The 15,797-nt window shown below is 44.1% G+C and overlaps 1 protein-coding gene across 1 annotated transcript; it reads right to left on the bottom strand.

Moving 5' to 3' along the window:
• Positions 1–10,933: 10,933 nt before the first annotated feature.
• Npvf (neuropeptide VF precursor) lies at positions 10,934–12,893 on the bottom strand. The gene is made up of 2 exons (XM_051151608.1): positions 12,729–12,893; positions 10,934–11,317 (listed from the first exon to the last, which is right to left on the bottom strand). Exons 1-2 carry the CDS (start codon positions 12,864–12,866, stop codon positions 10,934–10,936), a joined length of 522 nt encoding a protein of 173 aa, XP_051007565.1. The 5' UTR covers positions 12,867–12,893.
• Between the last annotated feature and the right edge of the window lie 2,904 nt (positions 12,894–15,797).

Raw genomic sequence — 15,797 nt, 5'->3', positions numbered from 1 at the left:
CATAAATAATTACTTCTATTGCATATTTTACAAAAAAGGAACAATAGATTCTGCTTTATTAACCACAATATACCAGTGCCTAGAAATATGGGCAAGGAGTAAAATCAATTTTGGGATATTTTTCCTTCAGGATTAAAATAATATTTTTTACTTCCAGAATGAGAATGCTAATTTGATACCAATCTGGTTATAATTTGGTTTCATTCCTGATCCTAAGAGTGATTTTCCTGTTTGGCTCCTTTCATATTTTGGTTCCTATATTGAGGATGAGGATATGGGTAATAATTCTTAAGATTATCTGCATCACATTAATTGTTGTGAGAGGAAAATGCTATGATGCTGTCTACGGGGGACTTTTATATTGGTTGTCTTTGGATGTCTTTTGGGCTAGTTGCTAACAGAATTTTCAGAGATCAAGTGCAAAGTTTTCAATTCTAATTGACCTTAATATGAAACAGACAGGAAGTAATGTAATGATGTAATGAATTAAGTTATTGGGAAAAATGTAAACTAGTTTTCAAGTTCAAAAGTTTTGTGAAACAGCACGTAAACAGTCATAGATTTTCCTTCCTCCCTCCTTTCCCCACTTTCCCCTTCCCCCTCCTCTCTCTCTTTCTTTTTTGAGACAGCATTTCTGTATAACCACTCTGGCTGTCCTAGAACTCAGTTTGTAGACCAGGTTGGGCTCAAATTCACAGAGATTCTCGCCCCCCCCCCCACCTCCACATGCTGGGATTAAAGGTGTGCACCAGCATGTGCTCCACTTCATGCTGCTGGGTCAGGACACACAGCTGCTTTATTTTCATTGCTTTAATGCCTAGCTCCATTTCCTGAATAAGGTCTGTAACAGACAGCAAATCATCCAGAGAGTGCAAGACCCCTGTAGGTAGAAGTCACCTCTAGCCTCTGCTCCACCATCCTACCTGTCAGCCACTGAGGTTTCCAGTACCGCGTGGGACCAGCTGAAGCAGAATGTTACTCACCAAGAACACTTTGGGAGCTTAGTTGGTAAAGTGCTTGCCTTACAGGCACAAGGTCTACAGTTCATGGCTGCCCACTTGTCATCTTGGCACTGAGGATGCAGAAACAGGTGGATCTCTGGGGCTTGGCCTACTTGAGTTTCAAGAAAGAAAGACAGGGTGGGGGCAGCAAACAAACACAAACCCTTGGCATCTGAGGCCTTTATATGCATATACACATGTACATGCATACCTGTCTGTACATGCATGTGTATGTGTGCACACACGCTCGAGTGTGTGTGTGTGTGGGTACAGATAGATATACACCCCAGAATACTTGTCTACTGGAGAAGAAAAAGCATAGTTGCTCTTTGATGGTGGAAGATAACAATGGCCCCCTTCTGCTTATGTGGTGCGGTGCCTCTTACCTGAAGAGGTGGGCTCACTTTTCTGCTCTACAGTTGGAAGCCTCAGAAAAGGGATAAAGTAATGCTTTCCCAGAATCATTTGTCCATTCTCCCTCTGTTCTTCCCTCCTGCTCTTCCTCCCCTTCCTTCTTGTCTCCCATCTCTTCCTCCCTTTGACATCTGTGTATGGTGTTTTAAAACACTAAGGATTTAACTTTGGGCTCCTGTATTTTTTTCCTCATTGATGCGTAAGTCAGCAGATGTTTCCTGCGTGCTCATATGTTAGAGAGCTGGAGGGCATGCCATCCCATGCTGGTGGGCAGGGCAGTGGGTGGAGCCATCGCATGCTGGTGGGCAGGGCAGTGGGTGGAGCCATCGCATGCTGGTAGGTAGAGCTGTGGGTGGAGCCATCACATGCTGGTGGGCAGGGCAGTGGGTGGAGCCATCGCATGCTGGTGGACGGGGCAATGGTGGGGAGGAGAGTGTGACCTTTAAGGCAGGTTGATATCAGGTGAACCAGTTTGTTGGCTCCTGTTTCTTCAGACAATTCTTTCTAAGCCCCGTTCTCATGTATAGAAAGTGTAAGAGAATAGTATTAAACGTTAAAACAGACGGAATCACTATAGCAACAAATAGTCACAAATCTTAGGAGGGAACGAATGAATTAAATGGTTCCTAATAAGGGATTATTGGGACCTCCAGGGAACATTTGGAAGTGTCCAGGGACATTTTGGGTTTATCACAATTGTAGAGTGGTCCCATTGGCACACAAAAGGTAAAATCTATAGATAGAAACTATGTGTACTGCCGAACAACTTGCAATGCACAAACAGTGGTTCACTGTTGTCTAGCGAATGAGACCATTAAGATGTGATATGTATTTTATATAGCAAGGGAGAGAGCTTGTAGAAGTCTCCCAGTCAGTTAGCCACATTTTTTCCTGTTTTTTCCATGGTAATGGTTGGGGCCACATCCTGAGACAAGAGGACTACATTATTTCCTTGTTCTATTTGCACATGATAGTGGCAGTTTGCACAAAAGAGGAAATCACTGGTTAGTGTTTGAAGACAAGTTTCTTTGGGATAGAGAATTCCTTTGCCTTGCCTCTGTTTGTGCTCCTCAAAAAGAGGCGTGGTAGCTTGCTGAGGCCCAGTGGAGAGGAAGATGGCCAGAAATCAGGTCCCTGTTCACTGAGTTCTCACACCAGCTCAAGGACTTTTTATTTTTTTTTTAAACACATTTTTATGTGAGAATAAGGAAGTCCTTCTTGGTTGGAACAATGTTATTTAGGTGTTCTGTTGCATGCATCTGCATCCAAATTTGACCGCTCTCCAGGGATTTTGATAGGTAGGAAACAGGTTTTCCCGGTGAAGAGATTTACATAGCCACCCAGGAGCCAGCACGCTCACCTTCGGGCCTATTTCATTTCTTTGGTCACAGTTATGTGAGCACCGACCTTTCATTTTTCTCATAAGAAATTGCCCCGGAGTCAGGCCACTTTTTCCGTTCCCCCCGCCCGCCTCAAGGTCATTGTCATAGCATGATGAATGAAATGTGGTGCTGAGACCACGTAGAAGTCACTTTCATGAAAACCGTCACTGTACTGGAGCAACCTAACCCCAGCTTTCCCGGAGCCTCTGTCCTCTGCTCCCCTTCACCGGCTGCCTGGGATGTAGGGTGGCACCAAGTCAGGCAGGTTCCCTGGGAAGGGAAGTGTTTGGACAGAGGGCTGAGTGTGCGTGCGTGTGTGCATGTGCTCTCGCGCCTGTCTCCTTTCTATATATTTTTTCTGTTGTAAAAAGCCAGTGTTTTGAGGAAATCCAGGATAACTCGCTTGAGAGACTGTGATTGCTTAGGAATCTTCCCAGCACTCAAATGGCTAGTGAGAAACATCCATTGTCTATAATCAAAGTGGATGGTTACTTAAAATTATGCTAGAATAAATCTGCTGCCACGGTTCTTAACCTTGTTGACATCAAAACCTCTTCTGATGGGGCCAGAGAGGTGACTCAGCTGTTACGAGCACCTGGTCTTGAAGAAGGTCTGGGTTCTTCTGACCTCCACACCCACACACACCCACACCCACACACACCCCACACACACCACGTATACACTTTAAATAAACCAAGAAATAAATATCTCTGTTAATATTTCCAACAACTCTGAACTCTCCAGAAAGATCTCCGGACTGGCTAATACTTCAGAGTAAACACCCCCTAGAAGCTCTCAGCACTCCTAATGAGCATTAATCCTTCTGCGGGGCCTGGTTTTGAGAGTCTGTCCAGCTTGCTGAAAACTGTCTTCCGCCCTTGCCTCTCATCCTGCATCTCTCCCATGCCAGTGGAACCCAAGGGGGCAGCCAGCCTGAGAGGAAGCACAAAAACTGGAGGAAAACTCCTGAGTCACCCACACTGTCGTCTCCAAACTCAGGCCTCAGCATGGCGGGTGGGTGGGGTCGTGAGTGGACGAATGGACTCTGAATGCCAACTGAGATATTACGATAGGACTAAGGCTTTGTATGCATGTATGCATATATATTTTTCTAATTTTGAGTCTCTTTTATTATACACAGAAAAATTATAGTTGAGTATATTTATGGGGTATAATGATGTGCTATTTTTTTGTAAGGTGGAAGTATTAAATCAAGTTAATTATATGTGATTTTTTTTTTTTTTTTTTTTTTTTTTTTACTTAGAAAGGCCAAAGTGGGGCGGCTAGAGAGATGGCTCAAGTGGTTAAGAGCACTGACTACTCTTCAGGGAACCCAGGTTCGAGTCCCAGCATCCACATGGTGATTCAAAACAGTCAGTAACTATGCTTCCACATGGTGACTCAAAACAGTCAGTAACTCCACCTCCAGAAGATCTGATGTCCTCTTCTGGCCTCTGTCAGTGCCAGGCATGTATGTGGTACACAGACATACATGTAGGCAAAGCACATGTACACATAAATAAATAAAACCTGGTAAGGATATGAAAGACAGAGACCTGCTAGTTTTAAGGAGCAAAGTTCATAGCATCTGGTAAGTTTCCAGCCATGACCAGGGAAAGGTTTCTGTGTACTGTCTTCTCCATCCTCCTCTTTCCTCGGTGTAGTCAAGTGTGAGAGTGCTTACCTTGCACGTGCCAGGCCATGCCTTTGTTTTCCAGTACCACAAGGCTATACACAGAGGAACTGTCTAGTTTGAAGGAAGCAGAATAGACTATAGTAATACACAGAGCCCCCGGTGAAGAATTATTGAGGATTTCGTGACACATTTGTCAGCCTGTGCCTTTCTGGCTGCTGCGGCTCATCTTCTGCCTCAGCTCTATTCCCATGCCACCCCAAGCATCGCCTCAGCAAGGGCTCTCTGGCCTTACCTTCTGCCTGGTTTCTAGAGATTTATTTACTTTAACTTCTCAGTCCTGAGACCCCATAACTCGTGCATTCTGTGCACCCACAAAGTCAGCACAGTGTGGAAAGTAAGGTGTGCCACTTGCCTGAGCCTACTGAGCATGGCTGCAGCTACTGAGTGCTTTTCTGGTTGAGAGCAAGGGGATGAATTCTAAGATACCCTGGGCCAGGAGCCCACGGAGGGTACCCTGTGGCCCTTTCAGAAGCATTTCTCCTTTGCAGTGCCTGTAGGTCCATGGTGGGACAGGGCCTCCATGGCTTCTCAGATACGCCTGAGGCTTTTCACATCTGTTTCAATAAAGAGGTCCTCTCTTTCTTTTCTCTGTGTAAATCTCTTCCACTGCGCCTCCACCCCACTATTACTATTATTTATTTATTTATTTATTTATTTATTTAATTTTTTTACTTTCTCCCTGTCCAGGCTGTAGCTCTTCTTTGTACCAGGGTCCAATGCATCTCTGACTAAAGTGCACGATAACACTCATGTCCCAGGTATGTGTGATAATACTTATGTCCCAAGTGTCTGATAACACTTATGTCCCAGGTCCGTGTGCTAACACTCATGTCCTGGTTGTGTGTGGTGATAATACTCATGCCCCAGGTGCTTGTGATAACACTCATGTCCCAGGTGTTTATGATAACACTCATGTCCCAGGAACATGTTGTACCGTTTAGAACTTTCTTCCACCAGATAAATTAGCCCCTTGTTTTAAATTTTGGCTTCCTGTAGAGCCCTGAGGTATGGACACCGAGTGTGTAGTCCCATTCCTATCACTGTGTGCTAAGAGTGGCCTTTGACCTAATTTCTGATGGAATTCTCACCTGTGCCAGGGGGCAGATCTACAGTCCCCCAGGCTTAGGAGCCATGACCAGATCCCTCACAGCACTACAATCACAGAATCCTTGGTTTTGGCTCTTTCAAACTCATTCTAATGTCTGCCCATCTCTTGGCTTTGTTTCTAAATCTGCCTCCATATTTTTAGGTAAAGTTATAGGAATGGCTCTGTTCCTTAGTACCATGTTTCTGTATTGATCTCTTTAATGTTGCTGTAACAAATCTCTGAGGCTGGCTACTTTATAAAGAAGAGTGGTCACAGCACTGGAGGCTAACTGGGATAAACTGGCCTCTGGTGGGGGACCTCCTGGTGGATAACATATGCGTTAGTCAGCCTTCTGTCACTGTGACAGAATCACCTGGGGAAAGCAATTTAAGAGGAGGAAAGACTCTATTTTGGCTCATAATTTCAGAGGGCTTAGCTGGTTCAGAGCTGGCTCCATTAAGTTCAGTCTCATGACATGGGGGACAGGAAACAGAGAGTGAGAGGAAGGGCCTGGGCAGCCCGTGATAAACTAGGGCCCTCTTCCTCCATCACGCTATAAGCTCATTAACAGATGTGTTAGTCAGGGTTACTGTTGCTGGGATGAGACATCAGGACCAAAAAGCAAGCTGGGGAGGTTTATGCTTCCACAGCACTGTTCAAAGGAAGTCAGGACAGGAACCAAACAGGGCAGGAACCTGGAGGCAGAAGCTGGTGCAGAGGCTGTGGAGGGGTGCTGCTTCCTGGCTTGTTCAGCCGCTTCTTTTTATAGCACTCAGGACCACCAGCCCAGGCTTGGTACCATTCACAATGGGCCGGGCCCTCCCCCATCAGTCACTAATTAAGAAAATGCCCTACAGCCAGATTTTTGAGAGGTGTTTTCTCAATTGCGGCTCCCTCCTTTCAGATAACTCTAGCTGTGTCAAGTTGACACAAAACTATCTAGCACACTGGCTTAATTTATTGATGAGGTTGGTATCCACGTGATCCAATCACTGCACAAACAGTGAATTTTGGGGGCGCGTTCCATATTCTAACCGTATGAGACGCAATGTTGGGAACCTTTCTGTGCAGGAGTGAGTGAGCGATTTGTACGACTGAAAGCTAAAAGGGCAGGCAGAAGTCTTGGGCCTGTGTGACCTACAGTCTTGAAAACTCAGTCCTCTTCTTTAGTGCCCTTTGAGCATGGTACTCCCAGTGACCTTTGAACTCCCTCCTAGGCTCACATCTCCAGACTATCACAATGGGGACCAAGCCTCCCACACACAAGCCCTCTAGGGTCATGTTTAAATCATCTCCAAACTGTAGCATCAGGCCTGGGGCTCTGTGAGACTACACACGCCACAGGTTCATGAAAGCCACTCAGGGCTGAGCAACAAAGGCCAGCAGATGACAGGCTGGCGGTGGGCCTGCCGGAGCTCTCTGGAAGCCAAGTGTTACGGTCTGGATAGTTTAAGCTTGTTCGTGGACTGGATGTTTGGTGCTAGTTTTGGAGTGTTGTAGGAGGTAATAGCAGGTCTCACCTTCTAGTGCTATTATAAGATACCTCAAACTGGGTGGCTTATTTACAAAAGAGGGGTTAACCTATGGTTTTGGAGGTTCAGGAACATGATGCTGTAATCTGCTCAATGTTGGTGAAGCCTCGGGGAAGATGGCACCATAGGAGTGGGAGGATGGCAACCAGGAAGAACTCAATGGATCCAATGAGGCCTGCCCTAAGAGCTGAGAGAGCGAGGTGATAGAGAAAGTAAAGCCATCCTGAGATGCGTGTGCCAGAGTGGAAGTTGAACGACAGGAATGACTAAAGCGAACACTTAGGGGGGGATGAATTGCTGGCACAGCTGCAACGAATTAAAAGGCGAAGTTCTTAAGTCACAAGAATGAAAGCCTCTGCTCTCTTCAGCCTTGGTGTTCTTGTGGGTTCTGGGGTGTGTGTGTGCGTGCGTGCGTGCGTGCGTGCGTGTGTGTGTGTGTGTGTGTGTGTGTGTGTGTCAGGGAGATTGTAAGACTTCTGAGTAGTTCCTTGGGACACCTAAGCTCAATAGTGGCCTTTCCTGTTCTTGTGTGACCAGTGTATCCTGTCTTCTTTATGTCCCAAGTGGTTACTGGAAAGGTGGCCCGAGCCTTTCTTTCGGGCATGAGAGGCAGTAGGAAGAGAGAGAGCAACATGTAGGCCCTGAGATCGGTTATGAAGGCAGAGTGAAAGCCTGTTTCAGCTTCTGGAGCGATTCAGCAGAGGTGGCAACTCCCTAAGACTGTATGAACATCTTTCTTTAATGCGAGTCATGCTTTGCCAGCTGGGACGCTCTGAGAAAGGGACAGACTGGTTTTTTTTAGATTACCATTTGCCTTTCCCACCACTGAGGTTTGTGTGTGTGTGAGGGGTAACTGGGGGGGGGGGGGGGGGAGGCAGAGAAAAGAGTTAAACTGTTCTATTCCAGGCCCGCAGGACAGCCAGTGGTGAGGGACGGAACAGTTTGCCTTGAATATGAGGTTGGTGTCTTTACCGGGACTTGACAGAGTTTTTTAATATCAAGAAGTGACCAAGGAAGTTAAGGCATCTGTCCAGGGTATCGTTAATGGATCTTTACCCAGCAGGAGTGGGAGAGTCACAAGACCCAGTGGAGGCTGATGAGAGAAAAAGAAAATCATTTCCTGTGGGTCCCCCGTGGAGTTGAAGTTGTTCAGAAAGCCTGTTACACCTGATGAAGGCTTTCATATTCTTAGGGCTAAGGCTGCGTCACCGTGCATTTGTGTCTGGTTCCACTGCTTTTGTAAATTGCTCGTTGAGGAGTGGCCAGATGGTTTCCCACCAAACAAAAGCCTTGGAATTTTAAATGAGGGCCAAAGTGGGTACTGGAGAGGTGAGTTTCTGAATACAGACGCAAGAGACATGAAATGTGTCAGCTCACAGTGGTCTCCTATGTCTCCCTATGAACTCAGAGTTTCCTTTGTCTTGTAAAATTACACAGAAAGGTGTCTGGTCTTAAGTTCCAATCTGTCACAGATTCACCAACAGTGACACAGAGAAGAGAAATCACTTAAAAGCACGTTCACAAGTGACTGTGGTACCTTGGCCCACTTACTTATCAATCAACTTTCACCTTGTTATCTGTCAGGTCACCCTTCTATTTTATTTTTTAAACAAGTGTTAACTGTGTGTGTGTGTGTGTGTGTGTGTGTGTGTGTGTGTGTGTGTGTGTGTCTGTCTGTCTGTCTGTCTGTCTAATTAGGAAATTTCATTGTGACATACAGGAAGAACCCCAGTGTAGTATAGAGATATGTATTTATACAAATTTTTTTTGTGTGATTTTTCCCCCCAGGACTTTCTCCCTGTGCGAAAGGATAGCAGTGAGGGCAGACTGAACCTCTTATCTGCATTTCTGGAAATTTAACCCAGAGTTGACCTGGGAAGGCAGCAGTTTGATGGGGCTCTGCAGACCCCAGGGAGGGCATTGTGCTGAAAGGGGGTGGGGTGGGGCTGCAGAAAGAACCCAAGGCGCTGGGCAGGGCTCTGCTTACGTGTGTCCTAGCCAGGCCCCATAGCATCATGGGAGAACAGGAGCTGCCTTGGAGAATAGGATGACTACATTTCTGCACTTTTGGGAGGCATTTCTTCACCAAATTAATATAGACTCGCCCTCCCCAGCTCTGTCCCCATAATTCCAGCTGGATGGGTGACCTGGAGGTGGAGCTGGGTGCTGGGGAGTAAGTGCCAGGTTCAGGCAGGCTCCCCGGAAACCTAGTGAGACAGAGGCAGGGAATGCTCAGTGATGGATGGGGGTGTGGGGTGGGTGGGGGTGTGGGGAGGATGAGGGTGTGGGGTGGGTGGGGTGTGGGGAGGATGGAGGTGTGCATGATTTTACATTATGTAGCCATATGACTTCCGTCTCCCTCCCTCTCCCCTCCCCCCTTCCTTTGCCCTCCTTTCCTTCCCTCTCATTAGACAGAAGCTTCTTTACTTACAGTGTTGTTTTATTCTGACAGAAGTTACTTCAAGTTTACATTACAAGTATTCTTGACTCTGTTTAACAATTGTCGACATAACCTATACTGACGGGAATAATTGCTCTTCCTTGTCCACACCACAGAGCTGCTTAGGCTACAGGTCACAGCTTCATAGCATCCTGAAGGACAGGTTCGAGGTTCCTTATTTGTCTTGTTTCTCTTCCACAGCAACTGGTTCCGGGAACGCTCGTCTCCTTAAATGTAACAGGACAGTTTTTTCATCTATCAGAGCACTAGCAAGTGAAAGTACATAAAGATACAACCCATCCAGGTTGTGGAAGTACATGGCCTTAGCCTCAGCAGTTGGGAGGCAGAGGCAGGTGGATCTCTGTGAATTTGAGGCCAGCTTGGTTTACATAGATATTCCAGGCCAGTCAGCTCTACATAGTGAGATGATGTAAAAAAAAAAAAAAAAAAAAAATCATCTTAGTTACACTTTAGCTGAATTGGGTTGCAGTTGAAATGAGTGCCATTATGGTGGATTCTGGCTTTTACCCAGGGCTTACTATGGGACAGTCACAGTTCTAGGCCCAAAGAATATGGCAGTAGATAAAATAATGAGACTTATAGAAATGAAAGTCTATTAATGGTGACAGATCCAAAACATGTGAGTCAGATGGGACCAAGGTTCTCAGAATCAGTAAGCCGGGTGTACTCTGGGGCAGCTTCTATGATGTTGTGACAGACTCTGCAACCCCACCTCCTTCAGCCTGTAACCAAAGTCTAGAATTTTACTTTTCTTAACATATAGTCTCTGCTAGAAATAGCACTTTTTAATCTTATGTATAATGGACACTAATAAATACTTGTTAGGTAATACTAAGAATGGTTGTAGAAGGATTTATTTATAAGAGGAGATGAAGAAAAATTCGATTAAAAGTTGGGCAAGAATGGTAGCTTACTTGTGGCGGAGCACCTGCCTAGCACGCGTATGGCCCGCATCCCATCTCCCACACTAACCCCAAAAATATTGTTGGGAGAAAAAACAACAAACAACCCTGCATTTGCCACATGTTTGAGATGGTGGTGTCATCTGAACCAGTGAACAATTCTCTCTCATGGGACTTTCATTTTAGAGGGATGGGACACTGAACAAACAGTACATCACAACTTAAATCTACAATCTTGTCACTGCATGGACTTAGTGTAGGGCCACGTGTGGCTTAGTCTCCTTCCACCCGTTCTTGAAGAGCCCTGACTGTACATGGGTTTACTTACTGTGATGTTGCCTTTGTTGTCCCCCCACCCTGGCCCCCCCAAGAAGCTAGCTTTTTCAGCTGTCCATTTTGGCAGTACGGGATGCGCAGTTTTAATTCCCTGCCCATGCAACTGACCGGCTTTCCTACACTTACCTTGGTTGCTTTTGACCAGGACACTGGCTTTCCTGATGTTGGCAGGTCATGGTGTAGAGCGACTCACTGGCGGCCAGTGAGTGCAAGGATCTCTGGAGCAAACCCCTTAGTGTCCTGGGGTTGCTTCTGGTTGTCGTTCTCCCAAACCTTTGGGGTAGACTGGGAACACGGCTAAAGGTCCCCGCCGCCATGTTGGCGCGTGCCCTGGGGCTTCTTCCCTCTTCCGTAGTCCTCCCAAATCTCAGGGGCAGGTTGGCTGCCGAGTGGGGCACTTTGTTGGCAGGGGCTGGACTCATTTTAATAACATTCTTTGCACCCCAATCTTTTAGTTCTTGAAAACTGAGACTTCTTTCCTTTTCCCCTTTTGGGATTTCTCCAGGCTATAAGTAGAAACAACAATTAAAATAATTTATTATCATTACAAGCCATAGATTTAAACCCTAAATTAACTTAAATCCAGACTTTAATCTGCAGACCTGCTTTAGCCATAAACAAAGTTTGTGTTCCTACATGCAGAATTTTAAAATAAATAATTTGTATTAAGCTTCCTAAAGCAATCTAGTTTCTCTGTCCCTTGACTATTATAAGACAACTATAAAATATTAATAAAAAATATATAGTGAGTGCAGCAGTATGTTCAGGCAGCAGGAATATAATGAAGTATTAAAATGAGGCAAAAGTTTTTTTTATTGCAGTTATTCTCTTTCAGGTTTTTGATTCATATTGTTTATGGAATATTTTTATATGTTTGTATTATGACTTTAGAGAAAACTTCCATTCCCTCTGCACGCCTCCCCACTCCTCTCGTGCCTTCCGCCGCCATTTCACCTCTCCCCTGTAAAGGCCACATGTACCGGGACTGGATCTAGCCTGGTCTGTGTATGGCCCTGGGGAGTCCCATTGAGCTTCTTTCTGAATATGCCTTCATATTCAGAGTTCCACTCTAAAAACATGTTTCAAAAAGCTAGTTGCACTTTAATTAGACTGTGAATTGCGATTTCACTGAAAAGCCAAAGTTGGCTTGTGAGTTATGGTACCTCCAACAATCTGACTTTATGGGAGCTACATAAAGTGCACCGAATGTTTAGTTAGATTTGGTTCTACCCTAAACATGAAAAAAATAATTATTTTCTGATTATACTCAGGGTGATACATACTAACCAGAAACTTTGCAGAACATATGAATACTGAGAATAAACATAACTTGCAGTTCCCTCATCTTTTGAGGATTTAAAGATATCACAATGTTTACCAGCTCTTAACTGCTAAGGATAAAATACAAATGCTTTACTTGTTATGCATGCTTCTAGCTGAAATGCACCCAGATGTTATTTCTAGATCTCTTTGTTGTAAGCATGCACCTCTGGGTCAACTGATATGTGTCAATTCACCTTTTACTTGCTAAATAGTACACACTGAGTGCAGTATACTTGTCAGTAGAGACACCAGGCTGACTGCCATTGTGTTAAATTTTACAAAGTGACACCATATATTGCCACAGAAATATGTATGTGACAAGCTAAAATGTGACAGAAAACCAAAATCCAAAATAAAACAAAGCACAAACTTACATATTACGTATTCTTTACTAAAGTATTAGATTCACGACAAATAGTATGTGTGCAAGCATATGTACTAAATGCCAGTTATATTAGTGTGTACACACAGAATAGCAGTTCTGTTAATGTGTATGGATAGGATGTAAATTATATTAGTGTGTAGTATAGAACGTCAGTTATATTACTGTTTACATATAGAATGTTAGTTATATTTGTAGATTTTAAAACTTACCTGGGAATATTTGCCATAATTTTCTTTGCTGTGAAAATGGGGCATTAGTACTTCATCTGTACAAAAGATGTTTGCTGTTAATAAGCTTGAAGTTGCTAAAGTCAACAAAATGAATTGTTTTGACAAAATAATTTCCATTCTGTCTAAATCCAAAATTGAGTTAATCTGTTCAGCCTGGTGTCTATGACTCTGAGAAGGGACTCATGGTGTTTTTATACTGTAACAATAAATTCCACGTATTTTAAGTAGTAATGTTAATTAGTGTGTATCTAAAATATGCATGTATGGAATGTGCTTAATTCATTCTTCGGGGACAGCAATGTTTGTGTTTGCAAATCCATTGACTTTGAAAAGAATTTTCCTCATTATGGAGGCTCTCCTAATTAGGTAAGATTGGGGCAACAGTCATTAAGATTCCAAACAAACAGGGTGTTTTATTTCTCTGAGCTTAAATGAGAAATCTTTTGTTTTTGGTGCTTTTGTTAGTTTTTGAGGGAAGCTTAAAAAGAAAGAAAGAAAAAAAAAAAAAACTCAACACACACTAGCTGGGATTTAAAAAATTCAGATAAAAGAGTTAGGCATGGTACTTTCAAAATGTCAAACAAAATTAAGAATGTGAAAAAAAATTACAAGTCACATAGCACTGCAATAAAATACCATGAATTAATTGTTTTTGGAAACTGTTGTTCAGTCATTATAAAGCTCTAAGAGGAAATGTCAGCTGTCACATGGAGGATGAGCAGCAGAGCACACATTCAGGAGGATGGGCAGCAGAGCATATGTTCAGGAGGCGCTGCAGGACGCAGCGCAGCCTCTTAGTTATTTGCCCTAAGAGTCTAATTTGGCAAATGCAAATAAATCACCAGGATTTTATTTCTATAAAGACACCACATCCTACCTTCCTGCTCAAAGTCCTTAAGTAAAAAAATCTAGCAGGGGACAAGTTCGTCACACACATGCTCAGTTTGTTGCTCCCAGAGCCCAAATTATTTAGGTTATCTCACAGGCACACCGACATCCTGGCATTAAAAGAGAATTTATAGAAATAAATGTGTATTTACTGAAATGCCACAGTGAGTTTCTTTTGGAGTAGCTGGCTGGCATTCTTAAAGACCCTCCTTATTACTAGACCCATTGTGGCAGAGAAGCCACTACTGGTCCCATCAGACCTTTGGCCCTCCCAGGGGACCTCACATGGGGCTCCATCAGCTTCCAGACATCTATAGTTGCTCTGTGTTTTCTCTGTCTGTCTGTCTGTCTGTCTGTCTGTCTGTCTGGTCTCTCTCTCCTCTCTTTTCTCTTTTCTCTTCTCTCTTCTCTCTTCTCTCTCTGTCTCTGTCTCTCTCTTTCCCTCCCCCCTCTCTTTCTTTCTCTGTCATTCCCCCCTCCACAACCTCCCTACAGAACTTGAGGCGTGGGATGGCAGAAGTGAAGGTGTTTCCTCCCAAAGGTCTCTACAGTAAGCCAGAAATTTGAATAGCAGCAGGTAAACTCTCCACGGCTTTAATACTGCACTTGCCTGTGACCTCTCTTAAGGCAATTGACTTCAGCCGGTTTCATTTGTTTTGGTCTGTGGTGGCCAAGAATCCCCACAGTAGGAGGCAATTAATTCAATTCATAGTCTTGTGTTAATTTTGTAATGCTGTTATTGGATTATTTGAGTTTAATTTCCCTTAGGATTTGGTACACTTCTCTTCCAAATTGTTCTTTTGTAAAGTGCTGATGGAACTTCCCTTTTTGTGGTCAGTAGATCCAAACTTTTGAGAAATGGATGAAGCAAGGGGCAAGTTTTGTTAACCAAGTTCACATCCTGGAAAAAGTTAAAGGCACCAGCCAAGGTTTCCAAAATTTGGTTTGTGTCCAGTCTGTTTCAAAGAATGTGGCCGGTGGTTTCAGTGGTACCCGGGGAGTTGGCAGTGTGTTAGAGGTTATTCTAGGTGACATCTCGAGGAAGCTGTGTAATTAACTATCCTCCTGTCTCACCAGGTTAGGGTTCCATGTCTGAAATGCAATTATAATAATCCTATTAAAATGGGCATTGGCTGCTTTCCACCATATTTTTTGTTTAGCATTGAGACATTTAACAGATAGAGAACCACACTGCAGGACATACAAAGTATGTACCTTTAGTAAAACATACCACTGGATACATGCACATGGGTTTAGTAGTCTGGGGCTTGTTGGTGAGATATGCACACATACAAATTTTTTTTTTCTTGCTAGCTTGTGCTATGTAGGTACATGTTTTACTTTTAAGTTCTATTTTAAGAAAACATTGGGTGTGTTCATGCCATGGCACATGCATGGAGGACAGAGGACAACTTGGCTGTAGTCAGTCCTCTCTTTCTCCCATTTAAGTCCCGGTCAACCAACTCAGGTTGTCAGACTTGGCGGCAAGTGCCGCTACCCCCTGACCCATTTCACCCACCCCAGGGGATTCATTTTTTAAAGGGAAAAAGCATGCACTAGGGATGAGGCCACACAGCCAAAGAGAGAGAGGTTTGCTGGGTGGTCTCTACGGCCTCACACCGGTAGATTTGGAGCCAAGCCACAGTCGGTAACTTGTACATTCAGTACCATTGGTCCAGTTAGCTGAGCCAGAATCTCCCATGACATCCCTAGCTGTTCCCTTCCATTTGCTCCCACACGCCACGATACAGCTCACTACATTGTCTCTACATTTGAGCATTGTGCTCAAATAGTAGGCAATGCTTTTAAATAGTCATTGCATGCCAAGAACTGTCTTGAGTACTATGTAAATTTACTAGCTATTCTTTTTTTAATAGTCTCACCAACTATTTTTCTCTCTCTCCCTCATTCTGTGGGAACAACAGCTAAGGTTCAGAAAGGGAGATCAAGTCATATATATATAGGTCTCAGAACTAGGATTTGAAATGCAGTGTGGACACTAACATTATTCCAGTGATGTCCAGTGTCTTCTGATGTCTAAGTAGTTCTTAAGTCTGCTATTTTCCTCCCCAACCCCACTGCAGGCATCACTTACTCTCACCTAGAACATGCACTTGCCCACATGCAGGTACATGCTGGTGACGACAGAGGCCAGAGGAA

Source organism: Acomys russatus, chromosome 10, assembly GCF_903995435.1.
Source record: "Acomys russatus chromosome 10, mAcoRus1.1, whole genome shotgun sequence".
In the NCBI taxonomy this organism is placed as follows: Eukaryota; Metazoa; Chordata; class Mammalia; order Rodentia; family Muridae; genus Acomys; species Acomys russatus.
This window is presented reverse-complemented; position numbering and strand designations above follow the sequence as displayed.

What these genes read in the sequence shown, in the direction of transcription:
- Npvf (XM_051151608.1), bottom strand. Translation starts at nt 12,866, where the DNA reads ATGGAAATTATTTTGTCAAAACAATTCATTTTGTTGACTTTAGCAACT. An exon ending in ATTATGGCAAATATTCCCAG is followed by an intron (nt 11,318 to 12,728) that starts GTAAGTTTTAAA and finishes TTCTACTTATAG; the next exon opens with CCTGGAGAAATCCCAAAAGG.